Below are 12,500 nucleotides of genomic sequence, written 5' to 3' on the forward strand. Positions count from 1 at the left end.
TTGGGCTCTCTTTTGGCCTTTCTTTGCAAGTATTGTTATATTGGTAGAATGCAAGCAATAATGCAATAACAAGAATATTTCATGCCATAAGCAGACAAAAAACATTTATAAAAATTTGAATGAAATACATGTTTATTACTCAATGCCATGAACTTTTTTGGAATAGTCGTAAAACGGATCGTTGGGATCCTCATTTTTGAACAGGTCTTTAAGCTTCTTTGCCATCTTCGGGTTCTTTTGATAAAAGCCAGTGAGGAAGTATCTTGTAGCTGATTTCCAGGCGCCAGAGCCGCGGAGACGGCTTAGCTTGCCAAGAATGGACAAGCCTTTAGGCTCGTCTCCAGAATACATGGCCAGCAATCCCTCAAAAAAGCGGCCCATCGGCTGGGATCGCTCGTAGTCACTGAGCTTCTTGAGTAGAAGCTCACTGATCTCGATGCAGTTTTCCTTTTAGAGTTTACAAAGAGGCTATTCTCAACAGTGATAACTGGTAATTCAACTCAAACTCTTTCCTTTTCATCGCCTCCGGCCTTGATCAACGCCATTGCTTCGACAAGAACCTCAAAAACTTTATATTTGTTCGCTTTGGAAGCATCGAATCCAAGCAGATGTGCTTTTAACGCTTCTTCTGGCATGTTATCCGACTTTGCCTTGGTTGCTGAAAAGGATATTATGTCTTTCGGGTTCATTAAGTGACTCTTACCCATTAGATCCGGTAGCCAGTTAGGAAGATTTTCTTCATTGTCTTCCATGAGCATCATGATCGTCGTAACATTGATAGGGGTGTTTTGAAGGACCAGTTCCTCGCCTTGCTTTGCTAGAGCGGCTAGTGTCGCTAGAACCGGTATGTGCAGCTCCTCTGCGATCTCGTCATTCTCCAGTCGACGAGCTACTTCCTTTGAAATGTCAGAATGCACACATCCCGATATTCGCATCAATCCACAAAGTGCCCAGACGTTCCAGGCATCATATGGTCCAGCGGCGATTTCGTTAAAATATAGTTCTTGAACTTTTTCGACGCGAGTAATGTTCTCATTGTTTACTTCCCTTCCGAAAGCTCGCAAATGTTCCGCTGCTTTCACATTGTCGAAGCTGGCAGCAAATGCGTTTTTGATCTTTACGTCCCACGGGCACTTGTGTCTCGCAGCTGCAATTGCTTTGTGCGCTTTGAAACCGGCTCGCCCGACCATCGCGAGTTTCGTCGAGGAAGCGATGGAAATGTTCTTCGGGTTCGTGTCATCGTGGATAACAAATGGAATAGCTGCATTTATCTGCTCGTGTTTCAGCAAAAGTTTCGCCAGAAGAACTCTTGGTTTCTGATTCAGTGGATTTCGAAGTATCGCTTTGCCACACAGCGCCTTTGCTTTATTGAGATCGCCACGGACTACCGCTGCTCGGACATTGATTTCTACAGCCACATCTCTATCTTCGGGGAGTTTTGAAGCTTCTTTCGCGACTGCATCCATGAGCTCTTGGTCTTGTTCAAGCCAGCCAACAACAGAAAGATACTTGATCGCCTGTTGCTTGATAAAAGAAGGTGCTCTGGTGAAAACTTCGAACAAGTAAGTCTTCGCTTCATTGATCAGGCCTTGCTTCACATGCGCTAGACCACAGTACAGCTTCGCCAGCTGATGACTTGGATTTTTGGCGAGAACTTTTTTAAAGAATTCCCCAGCCAAAGCAACCTCATCGCATTGCATCAAAATATTACCGATTTGAAAGTTTTCTTCCTCGACTTCGGAATCGTCGAATTCTTCGATTAACTCCAGCGCTTCAGCTAAATAACCAGCTTTGGCATAGTTCCTAGCGCTGTGAATTTTTTCTCCAGCTTGTTTCCAGGCTTCTGCAGCGGAATGGTGGTGCTTGAGTTTTTCAGCCAAAACCGCGTGGACTTTGTGTTCTTTTGGAGTCAAGGGGTAAGTGTTGGCGGCTTTTAAGATGTGAGTTAACGCGTTGACGATTATCTGTTCGCTCTGGTTATGAATGTTCTTGGCGATGTAAAATGCATACGCCAGGGCAGCCTGGCGAGAGGCGAGCTCTGCAGAGTGACGTGACAGATCGACAGAGTCTGGATCGGCGATCGCTCGTGCAATTTCGGCCTGGCCATTCCAAGCCTGTGCGTTTTCCGGATCTGCACTTTGTGCGCGGCTGAACGCTTGATTCGACATGCGCAGATTTTCCTGGTTGAAGTACAAGATGCCCAAATTCGACCAGGCTTCCGTGAAATCGTGCTCGCTTTCGATCGCGTGGCAAAATGCGTGCTGGGCGAGTTTGGGATCTTTTTCTGAAGAAATAACTCCTAGTCGATTCCACAGCTGTGCTCTTCTGCTTAAGTGAAGCTTGCTAGAGAGAACGATTGCCTTCTTTGCGAAGAACAGAGCTTTCTGGCCATCTCCAGCGCGATGGTAGGCCATAGAGAGGTCAGAAATAGCTCGCGGCTCATCAGGCAAGATGATCAGTACTTTTCTATAGCATTGAATTGCCAGTTGGGCGCAGTTTTTCGATTCGATTGAGTCGCAATCTTCGGCCAAACTTTTGTTGGTAAAAAGAACAGGGACTTTTAGCTCGATTGTTTCAGTGTTTGACGCAACAAGTTGAAAGATATCAGCTGCTTTTTTCCACAAAAACGCAGAGTTTTCATATCCAGACTTTAATGCACGGCTGATAGACTCAAGCGCGTACTGGGCGTATTGCCCACCAAGACCAGGTAGCCACCTCTCAAAGTAGTCCTTGACCATGCTCGTCCAAACTTGCGCCTGTTCTATGTACGCAAGGCGGTATTTCCGCTCGACGAGGATATCAAGCGTTTCCAGAGCTCCAGGAAGGTCCAAATTCGCCTGCTGCATTTGACTTAATCGAAGGAGAATGTGATTTTCTTGTTCTTCGTCTGTTGTCAGTTCTAGCGCCTTCTGAAATGCTCGTATCGAGGCGGAAAAGCTGCCCATTCCAGCGTAGCAGTTGCCAAGACCGTCAAGAAAAGTTGGATTTTTATCCTTAGCGATCGTTGACAGCTTCTGGTAAACTCTCATCCCTTGCTCGTACTTCCGAAGCTCCAGGTAAGCAATCGCCAATCGCTTCATTATAAACGGTTGTTTCTGGTAGAATTCAGGCGCAGACTCTAAAAGACTCAAGGATTCGGCCGGCGGGAGGTACTCGGACAGCAATTCGAAGCTCGCAAGGTTGAATTGAAGCTGGTTGCTCTTTTTGAGACATTTGACTGCTCTGACATCGTCGTTTAGATCTAGATAGGTTAAACCAATGTAGTAGAACGTCTCCCAGTCATTCGTGTTCTCTTTCGCCGATTTTAGCAGGAGTTTGTTGGCGGCTTTGATTTCCCTATGTTTGTATGCAATGATGCCCTCGAGTTTCGTCTTCAGGTAGCTCTTCGTTGCGTCTTCTTTTAAAAGCTCGGTGGCGACGTCCAAATAGTTGAGCTTGATCAGCCACTTCGCTTTGATGCATGGCAGTGTTTTACTATTAATGAAGTCTTTTAGTTGAAATGGGATTGTTGGGGTGAGCTGAAGAATGAACTGTTTGTAGTCGATCTGTTTTTGATCTTCGTTTTCTAATGCACCTTTTTGGTATTTAAACTCTGTGCGGTAAACGTCATACGCAGCCTCTTCTCGGTCTTCTTTTAGAATCTCTTCGGCAGTATAGAGGTCTGAAAATGAGTTGAAACAAAGGAAATATTAAGTTAGAATGATCACCTGTAGATCTAAAGAGAGTCAGCTCGAGAATAATGATTTTCAGCATCTTTGCCATTTCCTTTGATTTAAAGAAGACGACAAAACTGTTATCGATATCTCTTCCCGCCAGATTTTTTCGCGCAATGATAAAGTTAAATTTTTCAATAGCTTGGAGCTCTTGACGACATGTGACAGCGCATTTATGGTAGTCGACTTCATTGGTAGGATCTTTTAGACTTTTGAGCATTGTGCTGACGCGTTTCAATGTGTGCTCTGATTCCAGGAACGTTCGTTTTCCGTTTTCGTACTCGTATTGTTCCATCCATTCAGGAGGGATGGCTTCTTCGTCGACACTTCCATTTAGCCATAGTGAAAAAACTGCGTGTTTCTGAAAAGGAAGCTGTTTTTATAAATATTTTAACAGTAAAAGACTCTCGCACGCAAATAAACTAAATTAAGGATACAACTTTCTAAAAAAAATGTTGGTGTCACTATTCTATTTCTTTTAACGATTCGAAATAAGAAATTAGTCTGTTCGAAAATTCGATTCTTGATGCTGTTCCCCTTCCAGTTTTACCTTTGAGCGAGCAGTTGGAGGCATGACGCCATTCTCCGTGAGAATCTGAAACGGAACCCTCTCCCATGTCTCGTGGAGCAGCTCAAGTCGCTTTGGATCTTCGAGCTCACGGTAAACCCGAAAGTACACAGGCCAGTTCTCAAGGCTACTCGCCAAGTCCAGCGAGTCAGCAAGCAGCGCGCTTCGTCTGTCATATTTTCCAAACTTGTCACTTCCAAATAAGATCGCGCAGTTTGCATCGAGTAGCTTTTGGAACTCCTTGCTTGCTTTGTAAAGATGCGTCAGGCCGAGATAAGCTTGGATTTTGGAAGGTTCTTCTTTGATTAAGCTTTCGTAGATGCCCTCTGCAGCCTGAGTAAATAAACAGTAGAATTTGGACTTACGGAAAAGGCAAACCTTGTATGATTGCTTCTCGGTCAAGATTTTGCCTTTGAACAATCGGGCGACGTAGTTTGCTGGTTCAAAAGAGAGCACAAGGTCGACCTCTCTGAAGATTTTGTTAAGAGTTGGTCTTTGTTGACTTCAACAAGTCGGTTGCTTTTTTGAATGTGTCTGCTAGTAACTAGAAGTTGGAGTGTATTCTCCCGTTAGATTATGTACTATTCTATTTGACATTTGCAGCTGGCTTACTTTAAAAGTCACTTAGACAGAAACTAACCTCGTGGCGTCTACCCATTCATTGTTCGAGATCGCATCCTGGCAGCGTTTGAGAGCCGCCTTTATCTGAATAGAAAATAAAGTTTTAATAATGTTACACTCTTTTAAAAATCTTAAATCGAAATCGATGCCTTTCTTCATATTTATCGATCTCTTTAGGTCGATTTATTTGGAAATGATAAACTACCGAATTAGAGAAACTTTGGGCACTACTGTATTCAGAAGCTATAACTTTCTCTTCGTTTTAGGAACAAAGTGCAGTATCAGCCAAACACTTACAGTCTTGGAGGCCATGAGCCGATCTGGAGATCTCCTGCTTCGGCGCAAGGGTCGATATTTTTTCTCCACGCGTTATGATTGGTCGGGGCTCGTCGGGCGACCCCGGATTTCCAGAAATAAGCAGGAGAGAGAAGTACTTGATTGAATACGTGCGGAACTGCTGAAGGATGAGAGCGAGAACTCTTCAACTTTACAAGAAGTGTCTGAAAGTAACGAAAGAATTAAAAATGAGCGATCAAGCTTGGGCGTACAGGAATCGTGGATATATCCTTATTACTATCAATGCAGCTCTGTTTAAAACAGTAAATATCCAATAAATTACAGTCGAGTTCAAAAAGAATTCCGGCAGCGAAGCGACCCGAAAAATATAGAATTGCTGCTTCAAAAGGCTGAAATCTTCGTCACGAAAAGGAACGGGGCAGAAATTGATCATTGAAGTTGTGCCAGCGCTAGAATGTCTATATCTACTTGTGTTAATGATTAATCAAGCCCCTTTGAAAGGCCTTTGCTTTGAATATTTTATTAAAAGCGCAACCGTTTAACTTTCCAAGAGCAACAATCAAACAAAAATTCTCTAGTTTTGCTTTTTTAGATGATCGTGAATCGAATTATGAAAAACTTGACGAAAGCGTGAATTTTAACGAAACGCAGTATTTATGAGAATATTTGCCAAGCGACAAGGAATCGGTTGAAAACTCGCTAACGCAAGAATTAAGTAAGATTGTTTATATCGAGAGAGATTCTGAAACGCAGAGAGCGTGAATTTTAGTTCCCACGCACTTATAAACAAACTTAGAGATAGTTACTAACTTGCAGCTCGAACTTGAGTATCTAAGTGAATGCGAGGAATTTACAACCGGGGTCAAGTCTTCCTTTTCGTAATTCTTTTCACAATCGTTCTGTGGAAGGTCTACACAAACGATACAGACGAAAAGGTACGCCACCTGCGCAATGCGATCCAAGATATCGAGCGCGTGCAACGATACACCTCCTCGAAACTAGAACTCATTTCAAATGGACTCGACAAGCTCACTCGCCTCAATCACACGAAACTAGAACTCAGGGGAATTCAGAACCTCAAGTCCTCGCTTTCTTCTATCTCCTTTCCTGGTAAGTCTTAAATTCTTGAGTTCTATCCTCTTCAACCATTTTAATCAACTAGGGCCGGCGGAGTTTCTCGATCATCTGCCCTCTGAGTTTTCTTTCACTCCCCTCGTGGATCTTGGACCAGACGCAATCGATGTCGACTACTTGCTCGGCATTCCGACCGTCAGCAGAGAAATACATAGCTACTTGCTAGAAACGCTCGACTCAATCGTCGAAGGAACGAAAAACTTCAAAGGGAAGTTCGGCATCGTCATCTACGTCGGCGACGAAAACGAAGAGCTGGTGAAGGGGATTTACGCAGACATTCAGGCGAGGCTTCCTGGGAAGCCGATCAAGGTCATTTCTCCGCCGGCTGATTACTATCCGAACTGGGCGGAAATTGATGAATCCAATATTAACTCGTTCGGGGATGGCCCAGAAAGGAAGAAATGGCGCAGGAAGCAAAACTTAGGTTCGAGGCTCGAACCTAATACAGTACCCATATAACAGCCCAATTTACAATATATAAATTCTTCATTTTTTAAATCAAAAAAGTAAAATAATGATTTTGATAGACTACCTCTTTCTATGGAGCTATTCACTGGGAAAATCCAAGTTCTACATTCAACTCGAAGATGACATCATTGCCAAGCCAGACTTTTTAACCTTCATCGACAAATCAATCATGAATGAGCCTCGAGGATGGTTCATGCTTGAATTCAGCAACTTGGGCTTCATCGGCAAGTGTTTTCGCGACTCTGACTTGAGGGTGAGTTCTTTTGATCTGTTGTAATTAAAACTGTGTGTTGCAGGGATTGGCGAACTTCGTAATGCTCTTTTACAAAGAGAAACCAGTCGACTGGCTGCTGGACAATTATCTTTCCACGAAAGTCTGTAGCCCGGAGAAAAGTGACAAGGATTGCACAACAGCGAAACACAAAATTAAGGTTAGCTTTGTAAGGTTTAAACATCAAGATACAGATTTCCCCAGGCAATTAGGTACTTCCTTCGCGTTCTTTTGGTAAAGTAAGATAAGGGTCTGGCGATATCATTTGGCCTCAATTTTCATATTTGCTGATTATTGATGTTTGCGCCAGTCTATGTTTATGATGATTCGACGGATCGATAATTTTTGATTTCAGCGCACGAAAAAACCGTCACAATTCCAACACGTCGGCAAGCATTCCAGTTTGAACGGCAAAGTTCAAAACCTAAGAGATGCTTCCTTCTCGCCAAAGAAGGGCAAAGTGACAAGCAGCCGCAGCCCTGAACTCTCATCCATGCTCACAAACATTCCAGCTTACAAGAAATTCACTTTGGAGCGTTTTTGGCAAAACAAGGCTTATTTTTGGGGAACCGAGTTTGACGACGGTATTTCGCGCAAAAATCATATTCAGCATTGAAAATATCTTCTTTTCAAGGTTCTTTTATTATTCTCAACTTTGCTGATGAGCTCGACGTCTCCCAAATAACCGTTCTCACTGGAGGAGAGCAGAATCCAAAGTAAGCTAAATTAATCTCGCTGATTAAATATTGCTTTAGTGACATAATGCCTGAAGAGTCGACAGTATCTCTTTTCGACCGTGAACTCGCGGAATACGACGCCAGAAATACACGCGCGGAAGATGGTGAGCTGCTGGGAAGCTTTGGTAGTGATGGTCGTTTTACAAAAGCCCTCGAAAAGCCAGTCCGCGCAAAGTCACTCCTGTTAAAAATCCACTCCACTTCGTCTTACTGGCTTTGTATTTATGACATAACAGTCACTACTGTATAAGTTGCTGTCTCAGTAAGCAACAGTGCCAAAGTTTTACCGTTGATCTTTGTTTTTTTTCAGCCGAAACTTAATTGTTGTATATTTATTTAATTTTCATTGCAGAATCAATTCAATCCACTTTCTTCAACCCTCTTTTTGTCTTCGAATATTGTTTTTAGTTTTCGTTACATTTTTTTTCTATTTCCCGTTTTTATTACACATTCTTGCCGAAATAGAATTTTTTCAAGTTATGTACGCTTTAGTTTTCAAAAAAGAAAAAACTAAACTGCCCGTTCCCAATATTAACACAACCACTAGCTCCTGCTCTGTGAAAGTTCTGGTGCTCAAACCCTTGTCCTGTACAATAAGAAGTCTTGAGACCAAAAAAACTTCATTTTCTTTCTGTAGAGTGACAAGGCAACGTGTGTATGGACGGAATATGTGGCTTCCCGCTATGGCCTCCCTGGTTGGTCTTGCCCTCGCAAGTCCCGAGCAAGACACGACTCTAGAATCGTCGCAAGTCAATCCCGCCAACGAAAAAGACACGAACCTGCTTGTATGCCGCTGCGGCATGGACAGCTCCGATCCAAAGAGCAACGATGCCAATAGCAAGTGTCGTCGAATTCAGTATCACAAAGATTCGAGAGGCATAGAAGGCAATTACAGCGGCGTTCACATCGTCAACGACACTGCTTGCGCGATCGACCTGAAAATTCATCCCAAAGGAGTTTGCAAGAAAGATGTCTACGTTGATGGTCAATCATCCGGATTCGTAAGTAGCTTTGCAAGACGTTTATTAATCGTTCATTTTACAAGAATAACGTCTACAACGCGATCAAAATCACGTGGGAATGCACAATCATCGACGACAACGAAGACCACTTCCCCCAGACCTGCAAGTCACTCAACAAACGCGACGTTTACTGCTGCAATCGAACTGCAGAAGTGTGCGACGATGCAAGTTGGTGCCCCCGAACGGATGAAAAAGAAGATCCCCAGTTTTGTAATGATTTGAAGCAAACCAAGCTCGAAAGTAAGATAGTCCCTTTGTCTTTACTTCCTTGATTTTAATTTTTATCAAGGTTTGTTTTGGAAAGACCGTCAATACAAAAACGCGAAAGACGCACTGTACATAATCGTCGTTTCCATCCTTCTCACGATCTTCCTCTCGTTCTGTACATATCGGAGATACCCAGATCGCGCAAGAATGCTCGCTCTTTCAGTCTTCGGCACAGTAAGTGTTTCTTTCTTTTTCCGGTTTCAATAAGAGCCAATTGAAGTGCTGCAATATGATTAATTTGCCGTCTACAAACGGACCTTACAATCCCGTCGACATGATTTCTGGCGAACCTGGTGACTCCGTAAGTACACTCACAAAGATCGTCATATTCTATTCTCTTACTAATACTGCATAAATTAGAACGATCGAACAGACATCACCATTCTACACAATGGAAGCCACGAGGAAGACACGTCTGGATCAGGGCAAGGTGCGCCTGTTTGTGTCCAACGAACTATCGCCCGGGAAATAAAGCAACTTGAAAAGTAAGATCGTTTATTCTTGCGACAAGGAATGTAACTCTGCAAAAATCAGGCTGGCGAAGGGCCGATACGGCACTGTGTACAAAGGAGAGTACAAGACGCAATTCGTCGCGGTCAAGAAATTCCACACGAAAGAAGAAGACTCCTGGAAACGCGAAGTCGAGCTTTACAACACCCAATCGCTGGCGCATACGAACATTTTGCGATTCATCGCCGCGGACAATCGAGATAACGGCGTCGCTGTAAGTTTTGTTTAGTTCAATTATTTGCGAATATGAAAAGCATGAACAACAAAAAACTAGACCGAACTCTGGTTGGTGACTGATTATCACGAAAATGGCTCGCTCTACGACTTCCTGTCGAGTAATGTTCTAACCGAAGAAATGTGCGTGAACATGGCGTTTTCGATTGTCTCTGGTCTTCATCATCTTCATCAAGGTTCGTTTAGAAATTGGGATTTTTTTGGAAACTGAGTGATCTGTAAGAAATCGACGGGCTTGTCACGAAAAAGCGAACAATTGCCCACCGCGACATCAAATCGAAGAATATTCTCGTGACGAAGGACTTCCAGTGTTGCATCGCTGACCTGGGCCTTGCCTGTGAATGTGGCCCGAATGGGACGATTCTGGCGGGCTCTGTCGAGTCTGAGCTGACCCCTTCTGCTGTTGCTCAAATGTCCACTGTTGGAACTGTTAGGTAAGCAAGAACTTGAATTGCGAGCTTTGAATTTTGAATTGAGGTACGTGGCGCCCGAGTTTCTCAAGCTGGAAGTGCAGAACGAGCTTTTCAATCCTTTTATGGATCTGACGAAGGCGGACATTTACTCAACGGCTTTGGTGCTCTGGGAACTGCTCAACCGAACAGTCGGCTTCTTCGGCTCTGATGCAGAGTCCGTGCCCGAGTACCAGCAGCCATACGACGGAATGGTCCAGTCTGAACCCACTATTCCTGATATGAAAAGGATCGTTGTTGATCAACGCCAAAGGCCCCCCATTCCGGTAATTGTCCAATTTACGAATTTACGTCCTTTCAGAAGGGAAGCCAGCCTCGGCCGCTGATTGGCTAATTAGCGACATGATTCGCTGCGACATACAATAGAAATGAAATTTAGTTAGTCAGAAATGATAATCATTTCATAAATTGGCTTATAATTGCAAGAGAGTAGCGACTAATTTCAGAGCACGATTTCGGAGAGACTCTCAACTGGTGCAAACGAAGCTCCCTCCTCCGAAAACCGGCTCGACATTCTGGTCGGCATCGTGAACGAGTGCTGGACGGAAAAGCCGGCGACGCGGCTCAAAGCGCTCCGAATCAAAAAGGATCTCATACCTCTGCTAACTGTAAATGACCCACTTCAATCGAACCGCTAAAGTGTTCATTTTATCACGTTTCTCAACCCAAACTGCCAAACCGTGAAAACATCTTCTCTACAAGTCTCAAAACTTTTAAACTTCTCAAAAAAAAAAACTTCTGCTATACTTTCGCCTCTTCTTTTTTATTTTTCTTGTATGTCTCTCTTTTTCGCAAAACAAAAAAGACCTTAAAGTTCCTAGCTTCTGCTAGAAATGACTATTATTATTTATATTCTGCTTCCCTAAAGAGCCATTCTCTACGTTTGTTCAAGCATTTATACATTTCATTCCCACTTTCAGGAAACAAAAAACTTTGAAAAAAAAGACTCTAGTGATTTGATTTGATTTTCTTATTTTCGTTATACAAAAATTTAAAAATTTAACGAGCGCTTTTTCATGATTGTATTTGAAAAAATACCTGCTCCTGGGCTCGGCAATCTGACCTGAGAAAAACCCTGAGTCAGGCCCCTGAGTACTGAGTACACAGGCCCTGACCTGTGTGCCTGAGTAAAATCGAGGCTCAAGAAAAAAAAACCCTGAGCCTGACCCTGACCTGAGTTAAAAAACAGGCCTGAGTTGCTCACACAGGGCCTGAGTTGACGAAAAAAAGAACATAAAAGGGTCAATTTGCATGGTCAAGGGGGTCAAAATACAGCTATTTTCAATCTTATGGGGATTTTGTGATTATAGGACTTTAAGATTGTAAGTTATTTGGGAAAAATGAAATTATTAAAGTTTTTATGTATGGAAAAAACCCTGTGTTTTGGCCTGAGTCAGGCACCTGACCCTGACCTGAGTTCCTGAGCCTGAGCAGGCCTGACTGAGTACCCTGAGTACCTGACTGAGTGAGAAACCCTGACCTGAGTTCCTGAGAAAATATCGAGAAAAATTTTTCGAACCCTGACCCTGAGCCTGACCCTGTACTCAGGTTGCCGAGCCCAGACCTGCTCTTTTTGCTCATGATGTTCCACACCCATCCTTCCTGTAAAATATTTATAAATAGACGCTTCAACTCAGTCAGTCACCGTTATTTCTATTTAGATGGCGCTCGGAAAAAATCGAGGAGGATGAAAAGCGCTAGAATCGCGGAGCTTGAAAAACTTGAGAAAAGTGAGTTCAGGGTTTTTGAAAGGATTTTACTCGATATTTAGTGATGCGGAAATCGACTCGACTTTTGGAAGGAAGACACCAAAAGTAGAAGTCGATGAGAATGAGGTCAAAGAAGAGGAAAAAGGAGAATGCTGAAAGCATGGAGGAGTGCACTAATCAAGAGCGATCGGAAACGAATGATGCGAAAGAAGAGAAACCGCCGGCTAATGAAGACACTGAGCGAGAGCCAGAGCAACGAGAAAGAGAGTGTGCGAATGAGACTACACAAGTCGTAGAAGTCAAGAATGTTGCGTGCGAGGAAGTGATCGTCATTGACGACAGTTTCGAAGATGAGAATACTGAGGAACAAAAGCGAACAGAAATTGTTGAGAGCGCTTCATCGGAAGAGAGAGAGAAAGAGTCTTGAAAAGACAAGCCAAATTGAAGGAGATCGCAGAAGAGCGAATTCGATGTGAACT

At 43.4% G+C, this 12,500-nt stretch overlaps 3 protein-coding genes across 5 annotated transcripts; 2 read left to right on the top strand and 1 right to left on the bottom strand.

Moving 5' to 3' along the window:
• Positions 1-123: 123 nt before the first annotated feature.
• Positions 124-5,415, bottom strand: LOC145706615 (superkiller complex protein 3-like). The gene is made up of 7 exons (XM_081784036.1): positions 5,200-5,415; positions 4,922-4,986; positions 4,660-4,750; positions 4,264-4,614; positions 3,708-4,074; positions 704-3,661; positions 124-658 (listed from the first exon to the last, which is right to left on the bottom strand). Exons 1-7 carry the CDS (start codon positions 5,212-5,214, stop codon positions 501-503), a joined length of 4,005 nt encoding a protein of 1,334 aa, XP_081640162.1. The 5' UTR covers positions 5,215-5,415; the 3' UTR covers positions 124-500.
• A 608-nt stretch (positions 5,416-6,023) lies between these two features.
• On the top strand, positions 6,024-8,411 carry LOC145706616 (alpha-1,3-mannosyl-glycoprotein 4-beta-N-acetylglucosaminyltransferase B-like). 2 transcript variants are annotated; one of them, XM_081784037.1, is made up of 7 exons: positions 6,024-6,309; positions 6,362-6,757; positions 6,861-7,054; positions 7,098-7,232; positions 7,428-7,656; positions 7,707-7,788; positions 7,828-8,411. In XM_081784037.1, exons 1-7 carry the CDS (start codon positions 6,039-6,041, stop codon positions 8,057-8,059), a joined length of 1,539 nt encoding a protein of 512 aa, XP_081640163.1. In that variant the 5' UTR covers positions 6,024-6,038; the 3' UTR covers positions 8,060-8,411. The 2 variants fall into 2 exon arrangements, with proteins under 2 accessions (XP_081640163.1, XP_081640164.1); XM_081784038.1 differs by having other exon boundaries at positions 6,024-6,306; positions 6,359-6,757.
• Positions 8,412-8,450: 39 nt separating this feature from the next.
• LOC145707398 (TGF-beta receptor type-1-like) lies at positions 8,451-11,942 on the top strand. Of its 2 annotated transcripts, none has more exons than XM_081784917.1 (10): positions 8,451-8,810; positions 8,855-9,071; positions 9,121-9,272; positions 9,316-9,399; positions 9,459-9,583; positions 9,633-9,822; positions 9,883-10,018; positions 10,066-10,276; positions 10,320-10,578; positions 10,759-11,942. In XM_081784917.1, the coding sequence occupies exons 1-10, from the start codon at positions 8,478-8,480 to the stop codon at positions 10,948-10,950; spliced, it is 1,899 nt and encodes a 632-aa protein (XP_081641043.1). In that variant the 5' UTR covers positions 8,451-8,477; the 3' UTR covers positions 10,951-11,942. The 2 variants fall into 2 exon arrangements, with proteins under 2 accessions (XP_081641043.1, XP_081641044.1); XM_081784918.1 differs by having other exon boundaries at positions 9,319-9,399.
• Positions 11,943-12,500: the final 558 nt, after the last annotated feature.

The sequence above is a fragment of the Oikopleura dioica genome, chromosome XSR (assembly GCF_907165135.1).
Source record: "Oikopleura dioica chromosome XSR, OKI2018_I68_1.0, whole genome shotgun sequence".
In the NCBI taxonomy this organism is placed as follows: Eukaryota; Metazoa; Chordata; class Appendicularia; order Copelata; family Oikopleuridae; genus Oikopleura; species Oikopleura dioica.

Coding starts and splice junctions, on each gene's coding strand:
- LOC145706616 (XM_081784037.1), top strand. CDS start 6,039: ATGCGAGGAATTTACAACCGGGGTCAAGTCTTCCTTTTCGTAATTCTT. Junction 6,310..6,361: donor TTCTTCTATCTCCTTTCCTG/GTAAGTCTTAAA, acceptor TTAATCAACTAG/GGCCGGCGGAGTTTCTCGAT. Junction 7,789..7,827: donor GGAGGAGAGCAGAATCCAAA/GTAAGCTAAATT, acceptor ATATTGCTTTAG/TGACATAATGCCTGAAGAGT.
- LOC145707398 (XM_081784917.1), top strand. CDS start 8,478: ATGTGGCTTCCCGCTATGGCCTCCCTGGTTGGTCTTGCCCTCGCAAGT. Junction 8,811..8,854: donor ATGGTCAATCATCCGGATTC/GTAAGTAGCTTT, acceptor TCATTTTACAAG/AATAACGTCTACAACGCGAT. Junction 9,072..9,120: donor GAAGCAAACCAAGCTCGAAA/GTAAGATAGTCC, acceptor ATTTTTATCAAG/GTTTGTTTTGGAAAGACCGT.
- LOC145706615 (XM_081784036.1), bottom strand. Junction 4,751..4,921: donor GAATGGGTAGACGCCACGAG/GTTAGTTTCTGT, acceptor CAAAATCTTCAG/AGAGGTCGACCTTGTGCTCT. Junction 4,615..4,659: donor CCGAGAAGCAATCATACAAG/GTTTGCCTTTTC, acceptor TTATTTACTCAG/GCTGCAGAGGGCATCTACGA.